General features: G+C 38.5%; 1 protein-coding gene across 5 annotated transcripts in view; it reads left to right on the top strand.

Moving 5' to 3' along the window:
* The window catches only part of PATJ (PATJ crumbs cell polarity complex component), a 353,415-nt gene that overhangs the window by 251,860 nt on the left and 82,724 nt on the right, over positions 1–18,831 (top strand). For all 5 annotated transcript variants that reach the window (XM_029230615.1, XM_029230612.1, XM_029230614.1 and 2 more), the window contains 2 exons: positions 1,986–2,058; positions 11,335–11,415. In XM_029230615.1, the coding sequence (XP_029086448.1) occupies positions 1,986–2,058; positions 11,335–11,415 (154 nt within the window). The remainder of the gene's footprint in view (positions 1–1,985; positions 2,059–11,334; positions 11,416–18,831) is intronic.

The following is an 18,831-nucleotide window of genomic DNA, read 5'->3' as shown; positions in this document are numbered from 1 at the left end:
GGGAAGACAGATTTGAAGCAGGTGTGCATACAAATCAGTTAGGTACATTTTGAAAGAAAACGGATTTATGATCATTGACAGGTGCTGTGAGCATATAGTAGAGGTCCTGGAAAGCTTGTTTCAGGAGATGACATTTATGGTGAGCTATGAAGGAGAAATAGGAAAAACTCAGACAAAAGATTTGGGCATGAAGCATGCAGAGCAGAAGAGAAGATGAGAGAAGGCCATGAGGTGGATGGAGCTTGGCTCAGCTGAGAAATGGAGAGGAGGCCTGTGTAACTGGGTTGGATCAGAGTGAGGAAGAGAAGGGAGAACCAGAAAAGGCCAGAGGTGGGAGCTGGGGCCAGATTGCTCAAGGCCTTATAGCCTCCCTAACAATTTTGAACTTGATCCTAAGTGCAGTAAGGAGCCATAGGAGGATTTTAAGCAGGAGAAAGAAATATAATCAGATTTATGTTTTAGAACCATAATAACTGCTGGGTGAAGAATGGGTTGAACAGAGGATGAAGAGTGTAAGTAGGGAGACCAGATAGGATGTTCTTAAATATATTAATTCAGGTGAGAAATGATGATCACTTATACTAGGATAGGATGGAAAGAAGTGCAAAGATTCAAGATACGTTTTGAAGGTAGGATCAATAAGACTTCTTGATGGATTAGGTATACAATTGAGCAGTGAGAGGTTTCAAGAATGACTTTTAGGTTCCTAGTTAAACAACTGGGTGAATACTGTTGATATTTACTAAGGTGAAGAGGAAGTTGACTGTGGAACCCTCTGGGAACTGAGCGGGATAAAGAGCTTTATTTTATTTGAGATGCATCTAAGACATCTAGTGGAGACGTAAAGTGGGAGTTGGATATGCAGATCCTAGGCTCAGAAAAAGATCCAGGCTAACTGTGAATTTGGAAGACATCAATATATAGTCTTTGAACTCAAGGGAATAATTCATGTAGTTGAGGTTATTGAACTCACACTGGAGGAGAAGGATGGGTGGGGTATAAATTTTAAAAAGAAAGGCATTTCAGGTAAAGGCAGGGATATGATTAAAGCCTCAAAGTAGGAAAGACATCGACTGATGGGTCTTTTTCCAATTGGTGAGACATAAAAAATAAAATGGGATAAAATAGATTTGAGTGCCCTCCTAAGTCAGATAGTGGCTGTCCTATGTACACCGGACAAGAGATCTGTGAACAGTCTTAAATCTTTGCACGCCAGTAAGAAGCTTCTTTGGTTTATATTGTGAAACCTAAAGTCAAACTTCACATAAATCTTGAGATAACTATTTTGGTTGTGTGTCACGAATGAACAGTAAAGGATAGATTTCCCACAGAACCACTGCTTACCTACCATTTGCTAGTAACATAGTGGAAATAGCCCAAATCACCAGAACTGGTATTCTAGGAGCTGTGCTGTGCCTGTCCTCCTGGTAATGAAGTTTTAGCTCCCACCTCCTCTGCTCCAATTAGACTCCTTCTCACACAGTCCGCCCATGCGGGGACTGTCATATACATCCCATCATCCTTCATCTGGCAGAACAAATTTAGAAGGCAAATGAGGAGGCTGGGAACCTTTCCAGTTCAAAGAACAAAATGCTCCAGACATTAATGGGGCCTAGAGGTTGCACACCCCATATGAAAAATTTATACTCCTCGGTGTTGAAAGAGTTGATGCCTTTCCAAAAGTATCCTCTGCAGCACCTGACTTACTAAGCAGAAGTTGGCCAACTTCTAGCATCATCACTCTTTGTCACTAATAATTGTATCTTAGTATCCCTTGAGTAATACATCTGTTTTTGTACCTAATGGCTTTGCATGCTCAAAACCAGTGTATATTTACATTTTTTTTTTAATTCTGTGGTGCTGTGAGTGCATTTTCAACTGAGAACTTAGGAAGTGATTCTAATTTGAGCCAAGAACTTAGCTTTTACCATGTACTGATACTGCCTTTTACTGTGTACTGATTCTGCCTATTTTAACATCCACAGAAATGAAGATGCAGTCAGTCAGATGGCCGTTACTCCCTTTCCATTACCATCAAGTTCCCCATCTTCTACTGAGGTAAGATGACTCCTAATTAGCTTAGTGAATGAATTACATGGATTTTCAGTATCTGGTATTCCAAACTCAGAATTTATTAGCTAGGGTATTTCCCTAATTAAAATAGGAAGTATTTGAGGCACTGATTATAAAGTAATATAACAATGTTAAACAAACACATTCGAACTTAACCACATGAGTACTGCCTTCCTCAAAGTTCCTTAAGGTTCATTCTAGATATGCAATTTGTCCTAACTAGGCATTTCAGAATTTATTAGAAAATTCTCTTTTTTAATGACTGAATCGTACCTTTCTTTATGGTTTAAAAACACTTTAATACTATGATTGCTGGTGTCTTTAAACATTTTCATCTATTGGTGAAGAAATTACTAGTACAACAAGATTGCTAACATAGTAATATGCTTCTAGAGATGGTTGGATAGATAGATAGGTAGCTGGCTATATAAATAATCAGCTGAGGGATTCCCAGCTGAGGAACGTTACATTCTCTTCTCATTTTTTACTTATTAAATTATTTTTAATTCCCTAAAATACGCATTTATTATAACTAATCAAACAATGCAGTTATTAGAAAATTTTATTTTCCTTTCCGTACCTCCTCAAGGAAGTTAAGTTTTATTGTTTAGTATCTTTCTATACTTTTTCCTTTGCTTCTATAACAAAAATAAACTATTTGAATAGCGTCTCTTTTAGTAAATATTTGATCATATGATACGTATTCTTTCCATTCAACGAGTATTCGATGAATGCATATTATGCGCCAGGTACTATTTTGGGTATTTAAAGATATAGGCATGAATAAAACAGATAAGTCTCCCTGACATGGTTCGGCTTACCTTCTAATGAGGAAATTAACTAGCAAATGCATAAATAAACTAGGAGAGTTATCAATAGTGTTCAGTGTCTTACAGATAATTAAAATAGGGAATGTGGCTTGTGACTACTTTGATTGGTTATAGGGAAAGCCTCTTGGACAAGGTGAAATTTAAACAAGATCAAAATGATAAGAAGGAGCCAGACATGCAAAAATAAGGGGGAAGAGCTTTCTCTGCAGAAAGGACGAGAATAGCTCTCAAGCAAGAATAAGCTCGGGGCGCATATTGGGAGCCCTGGAGAGTAGTGGGATAAAATGCAAGAGAGAGGGAGGGAATGTGACGTGGGAGGGAGAGAGGAGCTTTGTGAGTCAGAGTAAGAAGTTCAGGTTTTAGTCTGTGTGCAGTAGAAGCCACTGGAAGGTTTTTAACAGGGGAGTGAGGTGACCTGATAATATAGTCTACCAGGTGGAGAATGGACTAAAGGAAGGTAAAAGTAATACACCAGACGGCAGAAGCCCAGGCAAGACCTGATTGTGGTTAGATGAGGTTTTGGGGTTGGAAGCAAAGAAAAGTGAGCTGATGATTCTTGATGTTTTGGATGTTGAATCAGACTTGATTAAATGTGGGAGCCGAAGAGAACTAGAGAATCGTGGATAGACCTAGATTTTTGGCTTGAGCAACTAGGTAGATGGTGGTGCCATTTACATTTAGGCAGAAATTAAGAGGTCATTGTAGACTGGTTAAGTTTGAGGTGCATATTATGCATTCTTCTGAAATAGATTCTATACATTAAAAAGAGAAAAGGTGCTTTATTTTGCTTAATCTAATAGTCATATTTAATATGCTGTATTATATATTTTTTCCAATTGACAGACATTCAGATTACTTTCCAATTTTTTGCCAGTAAAAGAATACCAAAATAAACATACATGTGTGATGTGCGCACCTGCACACATGTGTATGTCAATCATTTGGTACTGGTGCTTTTATTTCTATAGCGTAGATTTCCCCAATGTACAATTGCTGAGGCAAAAAGTACACAAGTTCAAAATTTTAATCTGTATTTACTAGTTACTATCAGAAAAGACTGTAGTGATATTGACTCCCCACTGATAGCCATTTAGCCACAGCTTTGCTGGCACTGGGTATTTTCATTCTAACTGAGACCAGAGTAGGCAGTTAGCAGTGGTGGAAATGAGGGGCCCCAGAGGGGTGCTACTTCAGTTCAAATCCTAGCACAACCATACACCAGGCATGTGAACTTGGATAGTTACAGTAACTTCTGTCCCCACTTATCTGTAGGGAGATAACAATAGTTCCTACTGTAGGGAGATAACAATAGTTCCTACTTCGTAAGGTTGTTAAGATTAAATGAGAGAGGGAGAGGAGAAGATATCTATATCTATCTATCTAGATCTAGCTATTTTGTGCCAGGCACATGGTAGCTACCCAATAAGTGTTAGTACTTAATTCCTAATTCTTTTGCGTTTATAGAATGTCATATAAATCCTTTTTGTTTTGGATGGGTGGGGGTCAGTATTTTAGAATAATTTTTTCTACAGTACTCTTAGTTATGAATGTTCCCATCAAAATAGCATCCGCTTGGAACTGAACTTTTCTTTCATTGCCCATATTTTTTCTCAGTGCAGTGAGCAACAAAACTAGCCTAGCATCGAATTGTAAATCTGCTGTGAGATCCCACTTTTGTGTTTTAGAGCGAGTAAAGGTGTAGTGTTGGTGTCAACATTTAGTTTGAGAAGACCATTTCTGGGGTCCTGTTTGGTTTCTTTTGTTTACTTTCTGTCAGGAATGACTTCTAATGTTAACTGTGTATTTTCTCTAGTTTATACCCAGCCAGCTGGTTTCTGCTGTCTTCCTGCTGACAGGACAGCAACTTAGAAAAGGATGATTGAATATAGTATCTACTGTGTCCACTATCTTGGATGCATTGTCCCAAGTCCTATTTACATCCATACCTCTGAGAGACAGTATTTTTATTACCGCTTTACAGAAGAGACTGGGGTCTAGAGCGGCTATGTAGCATACGCATATGCCCAGAGGCAGTTGTGTTATTCAGCATTACAGTGTATTAACGTGCTGTGCGCTCCACATACATCTGTTGATTTTCCCCCTTATGCCTTTGTTCCTATTGTTTCTTCCACTTGGGTTGCCTCCCCACTTCCTCTTTGTTAATTCATAACCACTAAGTCCATGGACAGTTGCTTTTTGGAAGCCTCCTCCAAGTTTTCTATGACTCAAAATGAATAAAATAATGTATACAGATTAATAAGCGTAGCGCCTGAAATATAAGTGCTCAAAAATGTGAGATACTATTCTTATGACCAACTTCATCCTACACTGTTCCCTTTAATAATCTTTACTCTCTTCATAGTTAAATAATACTCATGATTCATTTAAAAAGTGAAAATTGCCCTTTGTCCTTTATGTGATATCACTTGGGCCTATAGAAAAAGAGGAACCCATTTCTAAATGGGGTTATCAACTAGGATTCTGTCACTTTTCCTTCCCTCGTTATCTCCATGTTTTAATAATGTAGGACTGTAAACACCACACTAAATTGTATGCTTTTATAGGGCCAGACTTACTGTCCTCCTGACCACTGAGTCCTCAGTGCTTAGCATATAGTACTTGCTTAATAAATACTTGTGGAATAAGTGAATGGCTTTTCTGCTGTATCCTTGATGCTTCATTTTACTGTTGCATACTTACTTCTTATTGATTCAGTTCATTCTTCCATTATTTACCAAATACCTGCTTTGCAAAACATAAAAAGATTAATTGCACATAGTCTTTACCCTCAAGAGCTTGTAGTCTTATAGGGGAAATAAGACATGTATGTTACTAAAACAAGGTGTCCTAAGAGATAAAGCTTTAGGAGGAGTTCACAGAAGTTCACAGAAACTAGAAGTTTCCTAGTAGGAGAACAGCTACTTCTGATGGATATATTGTATTTTAAAATATGAATATGGTTAGATAAGAATGTAGGAATAGCACAAACAAAAGCACAGAAGTAAGAAAAATCTGGGTGTGGAATGGGGAGAAGAATATAATGGGTATGTGAAAGAGAGTAATAGAAGATGGGGTTGGAAAAATAAATTGAGGTCAAATGAGAGAGTCTTGAATTTAGATCTCGGAAGGTTTGGATGTCACGCATTAGGCACTTGGAGCTGTTGAAGGCATTTTGAAAAATGAAATTGTGTGATCAGGGCTCTACTTCACGTAGATTAGTGTAATAGCAAAGTCAAAAATGTCTTGAAGTTGGAAACCCAATTAGGAAGTTACTGCTATGGTATCTCCTGAGAGGTATGAGGGCTCAAGTATAGTTGGGAGGCAAGATATTTATTCCATTACTCGACAAGGCAGGCTGAATCTTTTAGAATATCTTTATAGAAGTAAGAACGTTCATTTTTTTCTTTTTTCAGAAGTTGTGCTTTTTTGAATACTAAGTGAAATGGAGCAGGCCTCATACAGAATGGAGAGGTTGATTACCCAAGGATTCCTATTAGCATAATTTCCATTTTATCTTTACTTGTGCATTGCCTTTCTGGAATTGTGAATAGCCTTGAAGATATGCTGATAATTGGGAGTAGGAGAAAGAAATTTAATTTGTCACATCAAGTAAACATGACTTTGCAGAAAGAAATATTTGTGAACTTAGGCTGGCAATGAAACTAATAAATCATTTTGTGGGTTTTTTTTTTTTTTTTTGGGGGGGGTGTTGGTTACGCCGGCCTCTCACTGTTGTGGCCTCTCCCATTGTGTGCTCCGGATGCGCAGGCTCAGTGGCCATGGCTCACGGGCCCAGCTGCTCCATGGCATGTGGGATCTTCCCGTACCGGGGCACGAACCCGTGTCCCCTGCATCGGCAGGCGGACTCTCAACCACTGCGCCACCAGGGAAGCCCCATTTTGTGGTTTTTTGAAGAGAGTGTTGGTTTTACGACATATGGGGATGACAAAATTTAAACCAACATAAGTTTTATTTTGAAAAAGAATTTTCAATTATGTCAGAGAGGTATAGTTGCTGGGGTTTTTTTGTTATTAATTTTGCTTAGTAAAATCTTAAAAGGAAAACAGTTGTATTTACTCTTTTGTCATGTTAAATGAGGAGAGAGGGTAGGGAACAACACTATGGAATGTTTATCTGATCAGAAATGTTTTTCCAAACCACAATAACATCCTTAACTAATTTAACTTTTATTGATAGCCTACTCTCAAGTAAAACATAAATTCCTACTGTCAACGTTCTCACTGTCTAGTTGGAGAAGACTATAGACAAATACTGTGTATGAAAAAAATAAAGTAGTACAAAAATAAAATAAAATTTATTATCACTTTATGTTGAAGATGTTGGAGGAACCCAGCAGAGGAAGTTTAAAACTTTCAGAGGGTTTGGAAGAGACTTCTCAGTAGGGATTGAGTAGCATTTCTTATCAGTCCTTTTGTGGGGGAGAAGGGGGTAAAGTCTGTGTTAAATGTACAATCATGAGCCATGCCTTTTCCTTTCATTATCTGTAAAGCATAATTCACTGTGGAATGTACTGACCACAGTCTTCATGAGGAAAGGTCGTTCTCTTTGAGCAGCCTTGGCTGAGCTGGCAGCTTTGGACAGGTGGTTTGAAGATCAGCAACAGAGGAAGGGAACCCAGCCATCCAGATTAGCTGAATCATCTTGGGTGTCAGTGGGCCACCGTCCATCAGCCAGATGGTCTTCAAACCACCATGATGCAATTGTGCTTTGGAAATCATGCCTGCTGACCTGTTTTTCCCTTTCCATCTGACTGATTCCTGTTTTTTAAGCTTCTAGTCAGCAGGGTATTTTATATATATGAGCCATTCTGTTCTCAGAACAGAACCCACATTGTTTTTGTTCTGTGCTTCATTTAAGCATGAAAACTCTTTTATAAACCTTGGCTCTCCTAGGAAAGTAAATACTTTATCGCTAACCTCTTTCAAGTCCAACTTCCTTTTTACCTGACTCTTCTCTCCATCTAGATTTTGACTTTAAACCCTCCTTATGGAGCTATCTCAGACTAAACAAGTAACTAAAAACAGAAGAAATGCTTTAGAAGGGTCTCAAGGTACAGTTAAAAAGAGCATCAACTTTGAAATGAGACAGACCTAGGATGAATATAAAAATGAATCAGACCAAGGAGATGAATGAGGCTCAGATGGCAGTGTCAGGCACCTTTCCATCTCATCGGGGAGATCAATTCTGTACATACATAATTAGGATACAAATGAGATGATGTATGTGACATAAGGAATTCAGGTAAACTGTTAGGTAAGCTTAGAGGAAGAAGAGACATCTTCCAGCTAAGAAGAAGGAAAGGATTTATGGAGTAAGGGGCATTTGAGACATGGCTTCGTATGATAAATTCTGTGGATGTAGATGTAAAGGGTATTCTTTTTTTGTTTTTATTCAAATCTTAAAGGATATGTAGATCATGTGCAACCTAGACTGCCTTTCCCATGTTTTCTTAAATTTTCTAAGTTAAAGCGTCACCAGCTCTTTTCTTTCCCACTTTTGTATTCATTTTATAAAGACCAAGAAGATCTCATCTCTTTTACTCACTTTGCTGAGAACTGTAAAGACTTCTCTGATTTTTTAAACATCACTTTCCTTTCCCCAAGGAGACATATATTTAATTAGATGAATGGCATCAGCTAACCACCATCCTGGTGAAAAATCTCCTCTCATCTGGGACAGAGGAGTTGGCCATTTGCAGTGTTACTAGAGAAGCCACCTGTGGATTTGTTTTACAATCCAGTGCTACAGTTACAAGCATTGTTTCCATTATATCCTCCAGTTAGATAGCATAGCCTCCCCAGGGTCTCTTCAGGGCTTCCCACAGCTTACAGAACTAGACACACAAAGTAATCAAGGCATTAAAGGTTTTTCATCTATTATATACTGATTTTTAAAAGTATAATTTGTTTCTTCAGAATTTTTCTGTCTCTAGAACTTACCCACTGTCTAAAACACTGAAAATCTATATATTTTCAAGCTTTGTTTTTTAACTTCGGCATGTTTATATTATATGGTAATTTCTTGATTACCCAAAATTCATGGAGAGGAGGATGTATCTACTGAAATTTTCTGGTTAACAAATGCTAAAATGCTTTTTGTTAAAACCATGGTCTAATGACAGTGATTTTTTTTTTTTTAAGATTATGAATCCTGTCTTCCATAAGATTAGTTACCAACACTGAGTACTGAAAAGAAAAAATAAGAGAGAAACAAGAGAATCATTTACTTAGGGCCTGGAGCATAGTTACCAAGAGCATGGCCTTTAATGGTACTCTTACCTAGCTGTGAATCCTGGATCCACCTCTTACTGGCTAGGAGTTCTTTAACACGTTATTTTAAATGTATCATTTTTATCATCCTTGAATTGGGATCACAGTGGTACACACTTATTTAGCCTTTTTATGGTGACTACATGAAACAGGTCATGGACAAAGAACCTGTCTCAACAAAAAGCTAGAAACAAAATTAACTGTACCTAGTGTTGTGCTGATAGACATTTTACATGTTAGTGCATTAATCTTCAAGGCAACCTGATGGGGTAGTATTTTTAATTTGATATTTTTATCTGTACTTTAAAAACAAGCACAAGTTGACCCTTGTAAAACATGGTTTAAACTGTATGGAACCACCTATATGCAGATTTCTTTCAATAGTAAATACTATAGTACTACCCAATCTGCAGTTGGATGCCAAGGGACCACAGATACAGAGGGCCAACTATAAATTATACACAGATTTTCAACTGTGGGGAGGATCTGTGCCCCTAATCCTCACATTAGGGTCAACTGTACTCAGATTTAGAAAGTAATTTGCAGAAAATCTCATAATTCTAATTCTAATGTCAAAGTTGAGATTTGAGTTCAGATCTGACCAATTCTAAAGCCCATGCTACTTATTTTCTTGGATTTTTTTCCTTTTAGATATTTCTCATGTCTCTCCTTTATTGTTTTTAACATGCAGTAATACACACTAATTCTTCTATAATTGAACAATGTAGAAATAACTAATGCAAAAATTCCCTAATCCCTTGTCCTACTCTCCAGAAGTATGCAACTTAAAAAGTTTGTTCTATGTGCTTGCACATATTTTCCCTGCATTTATATCTACATGATGTATGGGGCTTTTTTCTGAAAAGATTGTGCTAATTTACATTTTTCAATGGTGTGTAAAAATTCCTGTTTCCCTACAACGTTATTAATACTGAATGTTCTCTTTCTATTCTCTTATCCATTTGATAGATGAAAAAATGCTGTATCTTTGCTTTAATTTGCACTTCTTAAATTACCAGATTGAATGTCTCAAAATCAAAACCATTTCTCTACTAACAACCCCCACCTGAATTTGTACTAATCCCAGATGGTGGTGTTTTAAAATAAAAATCCATATAAATACAATGCAAATACTCCATTTATTATCCTTATTCTCCTCTATGTGTCCTCAGAAAGCAAAGAAAGTAACTATAATATATAATATATCATAATTCAATTGAGGAGATGCCTAATGTGTTTTAGAATTTTAATGTGGCTTATTATTACCAGATGTCTCATTTACATTAAATAAATATTTTTAGGAATCTGCAGGGAAAAAGTCATCAAGAAAGCAAGTACTGCATTTATTGGTTCAGCCAGTATTTATCAAGTGTTTTCCATGTGCCAGGCAGGGTGCTAGGTACCTGAGTTTCACAAATAAACAAGATAAACATAGTCTCCCATCAAACAGTTTAACCTTGTGCAGAAGATAAACAAACATCTGAGAAAGTTTTGGCTGGAGGGAACAGAGCAGCTAACTCAGACTGACTGAAAAAAACAGTAAGTAGATTAGCTCTCCTCAGAAGATTGCTAAGAATAAGGCTGGGCTTCAGGTTTGGTTGGTCCAGTGGCCCCATTTTGTCATCAGAGAACCAGTTCTTCCATCTCTGCCTTTGCTCTGTCATTCACAGTCTGCTTTCCTTCTGGTTGTGGGATGGCTGCCCATGGCTATTTGCACTTCATGCTCTCTTGTTGACTTCGGAGGTATGGGGACTTCTTGTGGTTCTTTTAAGATCTACGAAGGACCTTTCCAGAAGTCTCCAGCAAACCTCTCTTGGTGTCTCATTGACCGGAACTGGATCACGTACCCATTCCTGACAAAATCATTGGCAAAAAGAATAAGATTAGCCTTAAGGCAATCAGGCCTTCTCTTGGGGCAGAGAGTAGGGATCAGCTTTCTCTAAGGTGTATCTCTGAGCAACAGGTTATTGTAGATACCATTATAAAAAAAAAAAAAAAGACCTACTGGAAAGGAAGAAAAGAAGAAACAATATCCACTACAACAATAAAACAAGCAACTATGATTGAGTATCTGTACTACAGTTCAAGTCAGTGCGAGTGAAGAATGACATCTTTGCCATTTTCTTTTTAATGTCTCATAGGATCAGAGTGGCACCAGCGAGGAAGACAGCAGTCTCGAAGCTTGTATCAAACAATTGCCTAAAAGTGAAAGCTCCAAACTGGTGAGAATACTGGGTGTTTCATCCAATGTTCTTTTTAGGGATGAACTGTATATATTTTGGATCAGTTGTGTTTGCTTCTCTAGGAATCTTGATCTCTGAGACAGGGGACGCTATTCCATATAGCAAATGACCCAAAGAACAGTGTATTCTCCTACTTTCTTCATATTTGAATTGTGCTGTCTGGGACTAAAGAAGCAATCTCTTTTAAATCTTGTTTAATATTGGGTTTCTTTAAGGCTAGGGTGGTGCTGAATTAGTTCTAGAGGCACGAAAAGACATGTTAAATGGATTCCTGTGTTCATAATAAAAGATACTTAAACTTACCCAAGGGCTAGAGCATTAGGAGAGAGGCAGTTTTAGAGAACTCTTCCTCCTTATGTGTCCTAACGTTTCATATCTTGTTATTTAATATTTATGGAACTTTTACTGGGTACCGCGTGCTATCCTGTGTTCTACATTCATTTTCTGATCCTCATGGCTGTAGGTGGCGATATTTTTCTTTTACGTGTGCGGAAACTGAAGGCTTGCTTAGAGATGTTAACTAACTTGCGAAAGGCCACTCACTAGTATGTTCTAGACCTGGAGATTGATCTCATTCGGTCTGACTCCCAAGCCTTTGCTCATAATCTACCTTTCTGTTTTGCAGCCTAGAACTTCCAGGGTTAGACTGCAAGTGCTAGAAAGAAATGTGGGCTTTTTTTTCCCCTCTGTTTCAAAATATCTTATGAGTCTCAAAGAATTAATCACTTAGGTGGGTCACTGTGATTTTATGACAGCACAGAGTTGTTCATTTTACTTCAGGGAGTTTGAAAAATCATCTATTTATCTTCTTTCAACTTTTATATATATCAGGGCTGGCTTAGATTCCATATCCTAGAAAATGAACTGATTCTTTCAGGCTGAAGGAAAAGGACATTTCAGCAAGAGTGGAAATTATAATGGTCCGCTCTTACACAAACCCTATGTGAGGCATCAAGAATAGTGGGACCAACAGATTATGACCATTGTTCTTGAACAAGACGTGCCAAAGTTACACTGTTCCCTTTCCAAAAGACAAACTGCATCTTTGCACTGAAGAGGAATGAGGAACATCAACGAATTTCAAACTCCAGCTCCTTCATTCATTTAAAAATACTACTGAGACTTCCCTGTTGGCGCAGTGGTTAAGAATCTGCCTGCCAATGCAGTGGACGCGGGTTCGAGCCCTGGTCCGGGAAGATCCCACATGCCGCGGAGCAACTAAGCCCGTGCGCCACAACTACTGAGCCTGCGCTTTAGAGCCCGCGAGCCACAACTACTGAGCCCACGTGCTGCAGCTGCTGAAGCCCACACGCCTAGAGCCCATGCTCCTCAACAAGGGATGCCACCGCAATGAGAAGCCCGCACACTGCAACGAAGAGTAGCCCCCGCTCGCTGCAACTAGAAAAGCCCAAGCGCAGCAATGAAGACCCAACGCAGCCAAAAATTAATTAATTAATTAATTTTTTAAAAAAAATTAAAAAAACCCTACTAACTGGTTCTTTTTGGCACTGTTTCTCCAAAGATAGATTAAGGAAAAATCTTTTAAAGCAACAGGGCTTTGCAAGTAGAGGCCCCTGATTTCATCCACAGAGGAAATGGTAAAAAGAGTGAGAACACTCCCCTGCTTGTTGGGAGAGGCAGGTAGTCCCACAGAGGCTCACTTATAGGCTGCAGGCAAAAGCCACCCATCATCCACCCTCTGTTCCCAAGAAAGCAACACCAGTGATGGGGCTCCAAGTGCCAAAATAATTGAAGAGCCCTACCCTCAGGCAGAGGACCTGAAAGACTAAGGATAATTTTTAGATTCTTTCATACTGCATTTTAATAAGAATAAAAGCTTCCCCAAACCCATTGACTGGTATTTTTCTTTCTCACCTCCCCCCCCACCTCCTTCTCTTTTTGGTATTCTACAATTTCTTTGTCACCATTTCCAATAGAATATCCATGGTCTAGTCAACTGAGGAAAGATAGCCAAATTTGAACAACTTTTATAGCATAAATATAAATATAAGTGGCCTAGCATTGCTTAAGAGTGTGTCTAACTTGAGCAAGTTAGACCTCACCAAGCCTCAGTTTATTCATCTGAAGGATGGGAGTAACCAGGATGTTATGAGAAACAAATAGGCAGTAAAGTATAAACATGTAGTAGAGTATAAGGTACATAGTTGGTGCTTAGCATAAGCACCATTAATTCAGAAAATATTTGCCAAATGCCACTATGTTCCAGGCACTGGAGGTACAAAAGTGAACAAAATGTACCAGAATGCGTGCCTTCATGGAGACTCATTCATGGGTAGATGGGGGAAGGGAGATAGATAATGCATAAATTAGCAAATTATATTAAATCATGAAACTGCTGTTCTTGAGGGTAAAAATTTCATCTGGCTCAACCTAACATATTCATTATTGTCTCATCATAAAGTACAGTTGACCCTTGAAAAATGCATTGGTTAGGGATGCTGACTTTCTGCACAGTGGAAAATCCATGTATAGCTTATAAGGCCCCCAGTGTTCTGGGTTCCTCCACATCCACGGCTCCAACCAACCTCAGATGGCAGATTGTGTAGTATTATTGTATTTACTATTGAAAAAAATCCGTGTGTAAGTGGACCCACATGGTTCAAACCGATGTAGTTCAAGGGTCCACTGTATTAATAACAGTTCCCCATCACTAGTCATCATTTGCTTGTTTCTATTGTGAGACTGGCACCAGCTCTCCTGCATTGCTGCACCATTCTAGGATGGTTGCTGGATGCACCTCGTCAGAGGACAGCATGTGATCTGTATGGGCCTTGACTCCTGTTACCTTAGTTTATGTCCGTTGGAAACAGTAAGCTCTAACCCTTTAAAGGTTGAATTTCTTGCTTCCTGTGGGAGCATATATCTCATCAGACACTGCTGGCCCCTACAGGAGAGACCAGGAGGAAAACACAGGTCTTGCTCTTAAGCAGCTTACCCTCAAGCATCAGTGAGGATAACAGAATTTGTACCTGGAAAATCAGACCAGGCAGAAGTGTATTAAAGAGAGAGAAAAAAAATGTTACAGGAGTTCAAAAGTGAAAGGAAAACCATCTCGTTGAGGGATTAGGGATGGTTTCTTAGACTCTTGGCCTTTAAGGTGAACCTTTAAAGATGGGAAGGCGATTGACTACTGCGGGGTTCACCAGGTGAATCAAACAGTGTGGGTGATGTACAGTGTGCAAAGTTGAACAGTAGAATCACAGAACTGAAGGGACTATATGCTATGAATTATAGATTAACATATTCATCTTTTTATGTTCGGTGCTCAATAAATGTCTCCTTAACTACATGGATACACATATATACAAGGTACTACCTATGAGAAACTATACTCCAAAGGGCTATTAAAGTGCTTCTCCAAGATTACCTGTTTTCCGAGCTAAGACTAAGCCATGAGTCTACATATATTCCAGTGCTTATTTCCACTATCCAGTGATGATTGGCTTTCGTCCATATCTCAGTAGTCCCCAGATTCACAGCCAAGGAGTTTATAATAACTTCAGTAGATATTAGATTTCTCTAAAATATTTTTTAAAAGGAGAATGACTTGTTTTTAGACAACTGATCAGGTGATGGTTGGTGAAGCATAGATTCCAATTGTGAGAGACTGAAGACAGGGAAGTGTCTGGAATCTATTTCAGAAGTCTAGGTGAGAGCCTGTTAAGACTGTTTTTTAAGCCTTTTGAAAGGAACTTAAAAAAGAGTTTTGCACAGAGCTTTGCAATTTGCAAAACTGCTTCATCTGTTATCTCGTTAGCTTAAATATTTTAATATCTATTTTTTCTAACATGATATTAGTTCATGATTTTATTCAATTTTATTCCCAAAATAACCCTATGTAAGAAGTAGGGCAGGAGTTATTTAATCACTGACTTACAGATGAGATCTTAAGCTGCTTAGTGAAAGACCACAAAACTAGAAATTAGAAGAGCTGCACCTCATCCTGAAGGGTCCTTGTCTCCCTGGTATCTTGACATAGAAGAGCATGAATCCCTAAAATAAGTATTTTAATCATTTGGGTATAAACCTGTGTTTTTATCATGTTGGGGATATCTGTGTTAATATAATACACTCTTTGGGGGCAGTATAGCTAAATTATTAAGAGTGCAAAGATTGGAGCCATTCTACTTAGATTCAAATCCTGGTTCCACCATTTACTAGCCATACAACCTTAGGCAAACAGCTTAACCTCTCTGTGCCTCAGTTTTTGCATCTGTAAAATGGGAGAAAGAAACAAAGGGTTATTGTGAGAGAAAGGAGTTAATAACTATAAAGTACTAGGTAGAACCATGCCAGAGTACCCGGAATGACTGTGTAAGGGGGAGCTGTTGTTAATGATGATGATGTTATGCTGATTAAAGCATTAAGCGTCAGCCAGGTGAGGATTAGCTGTTCTGAGTGAAGCATTACGTGTAACTTGGAAAACTGAAGTGAATTTTTTCAGACCCCAAAATGCAACTGCTGATAAGAGATAGCATCTATTGAACGCCTGTGTGCCAGGCATTATTCTAACATCATTCACATAACAATCGTATGAAGTTAGTACTAGTATCATCTCCATTTAAGAGATGAGGAAACTGAGATACTGAAATGTTAAGTTGCCTAAATAATCACCTGGTGAAGCCAGGATTCAGGTCCATGCACTGTGAGGCTGGAGGCTGCACTCCAAACCACTATGCAGTACTGCTTCTCGGAGAGATACAGCTATAGAACAAAGCTGAAGCCAAGGGACAGCAAGAGAGTTACACTGGGATCTGAACTTCGTGATTTTCATTCCCTAAACCTTGAACTCCAATATAGAAAATTATAACATAGAAACAGGTAGATACTGAAATTTACCTTTCACATTGGTAAATGAAGTGATATAGACCTCCACACCGGTGTTTCATAAAATGAGGGAAACTAAAACATTTCAGGAAGCTAACCTGTGCCAGGCATTTTCACACTGATTATCTTATTTAACCCAATGATGCACATGTTTTTAGCCCTACTTTACTGATAAGGTACTGAGGCTAAGAGATGTCAAGTCTGTTCCTAAGGTCTCACAGCTGGTGGGTGCTATGGCTGGGACTCAAACCCAGTTCCCTTTGCCTCTAAACCCCATCTTCTCTTCACTGTGCAGTTCACATAGACGGCCTTTCTTGGAATATCAGAAGTATCACCGTGTGATCTATTTGTTCAAACAACAGCTATTCATTGAGTATCTCTTGCATGTCAGACAATGTTGTGTACAGGGGATTCAGTGATGAGCAAAACTATTAGCACTTCTTAAAGGGCTTGAGATGTTCAAGGACAGGTGTTCACATCAGCTTGCTGTCTTTAGAAGCTCAGTATTTAGGTGGGGAGGAAGGAGCAAGAGAAGGAAAGGAAGAGATAGTACTGTGTTGTTCCTTTTTTTTTTTTTTCCGGTACGCAGGCCTCTCACTGTTGTGGCCTCTCCCGTTGTGGAGCACAGGCTCCGGACGCGCAGGCTCAGCGGCCATGGCCCACGGGCCCAGCCGCTCCGCGGCATGTGGGATCTTCCCAGACCGGGGCACGAACCTGTGTCCCCTGCATCGGCAGGCGGACTCTCAACCACTGCGCCACCAGGGAAGCCCCTGTGTTGTTCTTATAAATATCTAACCTCTGTTCTTGCTACCACCTTTGGATCTCTAGCCTTGTCTGATTCTATAGTTTTCTGCCTTGATGTAAAACCAATTTATGTTTTCTTTGGTTCTTGTCTGTCTCCTTCTCCATGTTGTTATAGATACTAATAGCCAGTAAAATAATTTCAGAGCTACTAGCTTACAACAAAATAATAAAAGGACAAATAACTCAATTAAAAGATGGGTAGGGATCTGAACAGGCATTTCTCCATACAAATGGCCAATAAGCACATAAAAAGATGGTCAACCTCATTAACCATTAGAGAAATGCACATCAAAACCACAATGAGGTACCACTTCATACCTGCTAGGAGATTATAGTCAAATACACAGATAATATAAGTGCTGACAAGGATATGGAGAAATTGAAACTCTCATACATTGCTGCTACAGCCAGTTTGGAAAACAGTTTGCAGTTCCTCAAAATATTAACAGAATTACCATATGACCTAGCAGTTTTACTCCTAGGTATATACCCAAGAGAAGTGAAAATACACATCACACAAGAACTTGTAAACAATTGTTTACAGAAGCATTATTAATAATACGCCCCAAATGGAAACAACCTAAATGTCCACCAATGGATGAATGAATAAATAAAATATGGTCTATCCATACAGTAGACTATTATTTAGCAATGAAAGATAAAGAAGTACTGATACCTGATGCTATAAGGATCAAAATCTGCAGCGTGGCTTCACTCCTATTAATAGGGCTATTATTAGGGCTATTAATAGGGCTATTATTAATAATGCTGCTGTAAACAATTGTTTACAAGTTTTTGTGTGATGTGTATTTTCATTTCTCTTGGGTATATACCTAGCAGTAAAACTGCTGTGTCATACAGTAATTCTGTTAATATGGGCACACTTGCCCAGTTTTACTTCAAATTCTTACATTTAAGCACCATTATTTATAGGGGAAACTGAGAGCCAAATATGTTAATGGAGGTTCCAAATGATTATGTGCACTTTGCACTAGAAGACTTGTTAGGAAATTACTAAGCTTGCCACAGACATAACAGCAGAAGTGCTTCAGCCACTCACATGTGTTCTTGTGATTTTAGGTTGCTGTAGATTGTTTAAGACAGCTTATTTTAAAAGTAGAAAAACAGATTTTGTAAGTGCTTGCCATTAACTTGCTACTAAATTCCCAATGTATTGATTGAATCAATAAAAAGTCAGATGTTACCCCCCCCCAAAAAAAACAGAACCAAAATCTATAGAGACAGGAAGTAAATTAGTGGTTGCCTATGGCTGGGGGATAGAAAGTGACCCTAATGGGTACAAGGTTTCTTTCAGAGATTATGAAATGCTCTAAACTTTGATTGTGATGACACTTGTATAATTCTGAATGGTAAAACCATTGTATTGTACACTTTAGATGGATGAATGTTATGATATGTTAATTATATCTCAGTAAAGATGTTTTAAAAAATTACAGGAGGAAGAAGAGGGGAAGACAGAATATAGACAATCCACAAACTGAAACCAAATCAGAAATTTAATTCTAGGTAACCTCTACACTGGAAATTCTGTGATTCTGTTAAAGAGCTATAATATGATCCTATGCGAGGAACTTTTAATGTAGTCTCTCCACATTTTGGAATCTTTTTGCAAGTGTTTAATATAATCTGCACTCAAGTAAAAAAAGCCCCACTTCTTTGTCCATCACAATTAAAGCTTGACTTTACCTTATAAATTCCTGTGTTCAGCCTGTTGCTACACTC

Source organism: Monodon monoceros, unplaced genomic scaffold, assembly GCF_005190385.1.
Source record: "Monodon monoceros isolate NGI ecotype Baffin Bay Population unplaced genomic scaffold, NGI_Narwhal_1 Super_Scaffold_18, whole genome shotgun sequence".
Classification (NCBI taxonomy): Eukaryota; Metazoa; Chordata; class Mammalia; order Artiodactyla; family Monodontidae; genus Monodon; species Monodon monoceros.
This window is presented reverse-complemented; position numbering and strand designations above follow the sequence as displayed.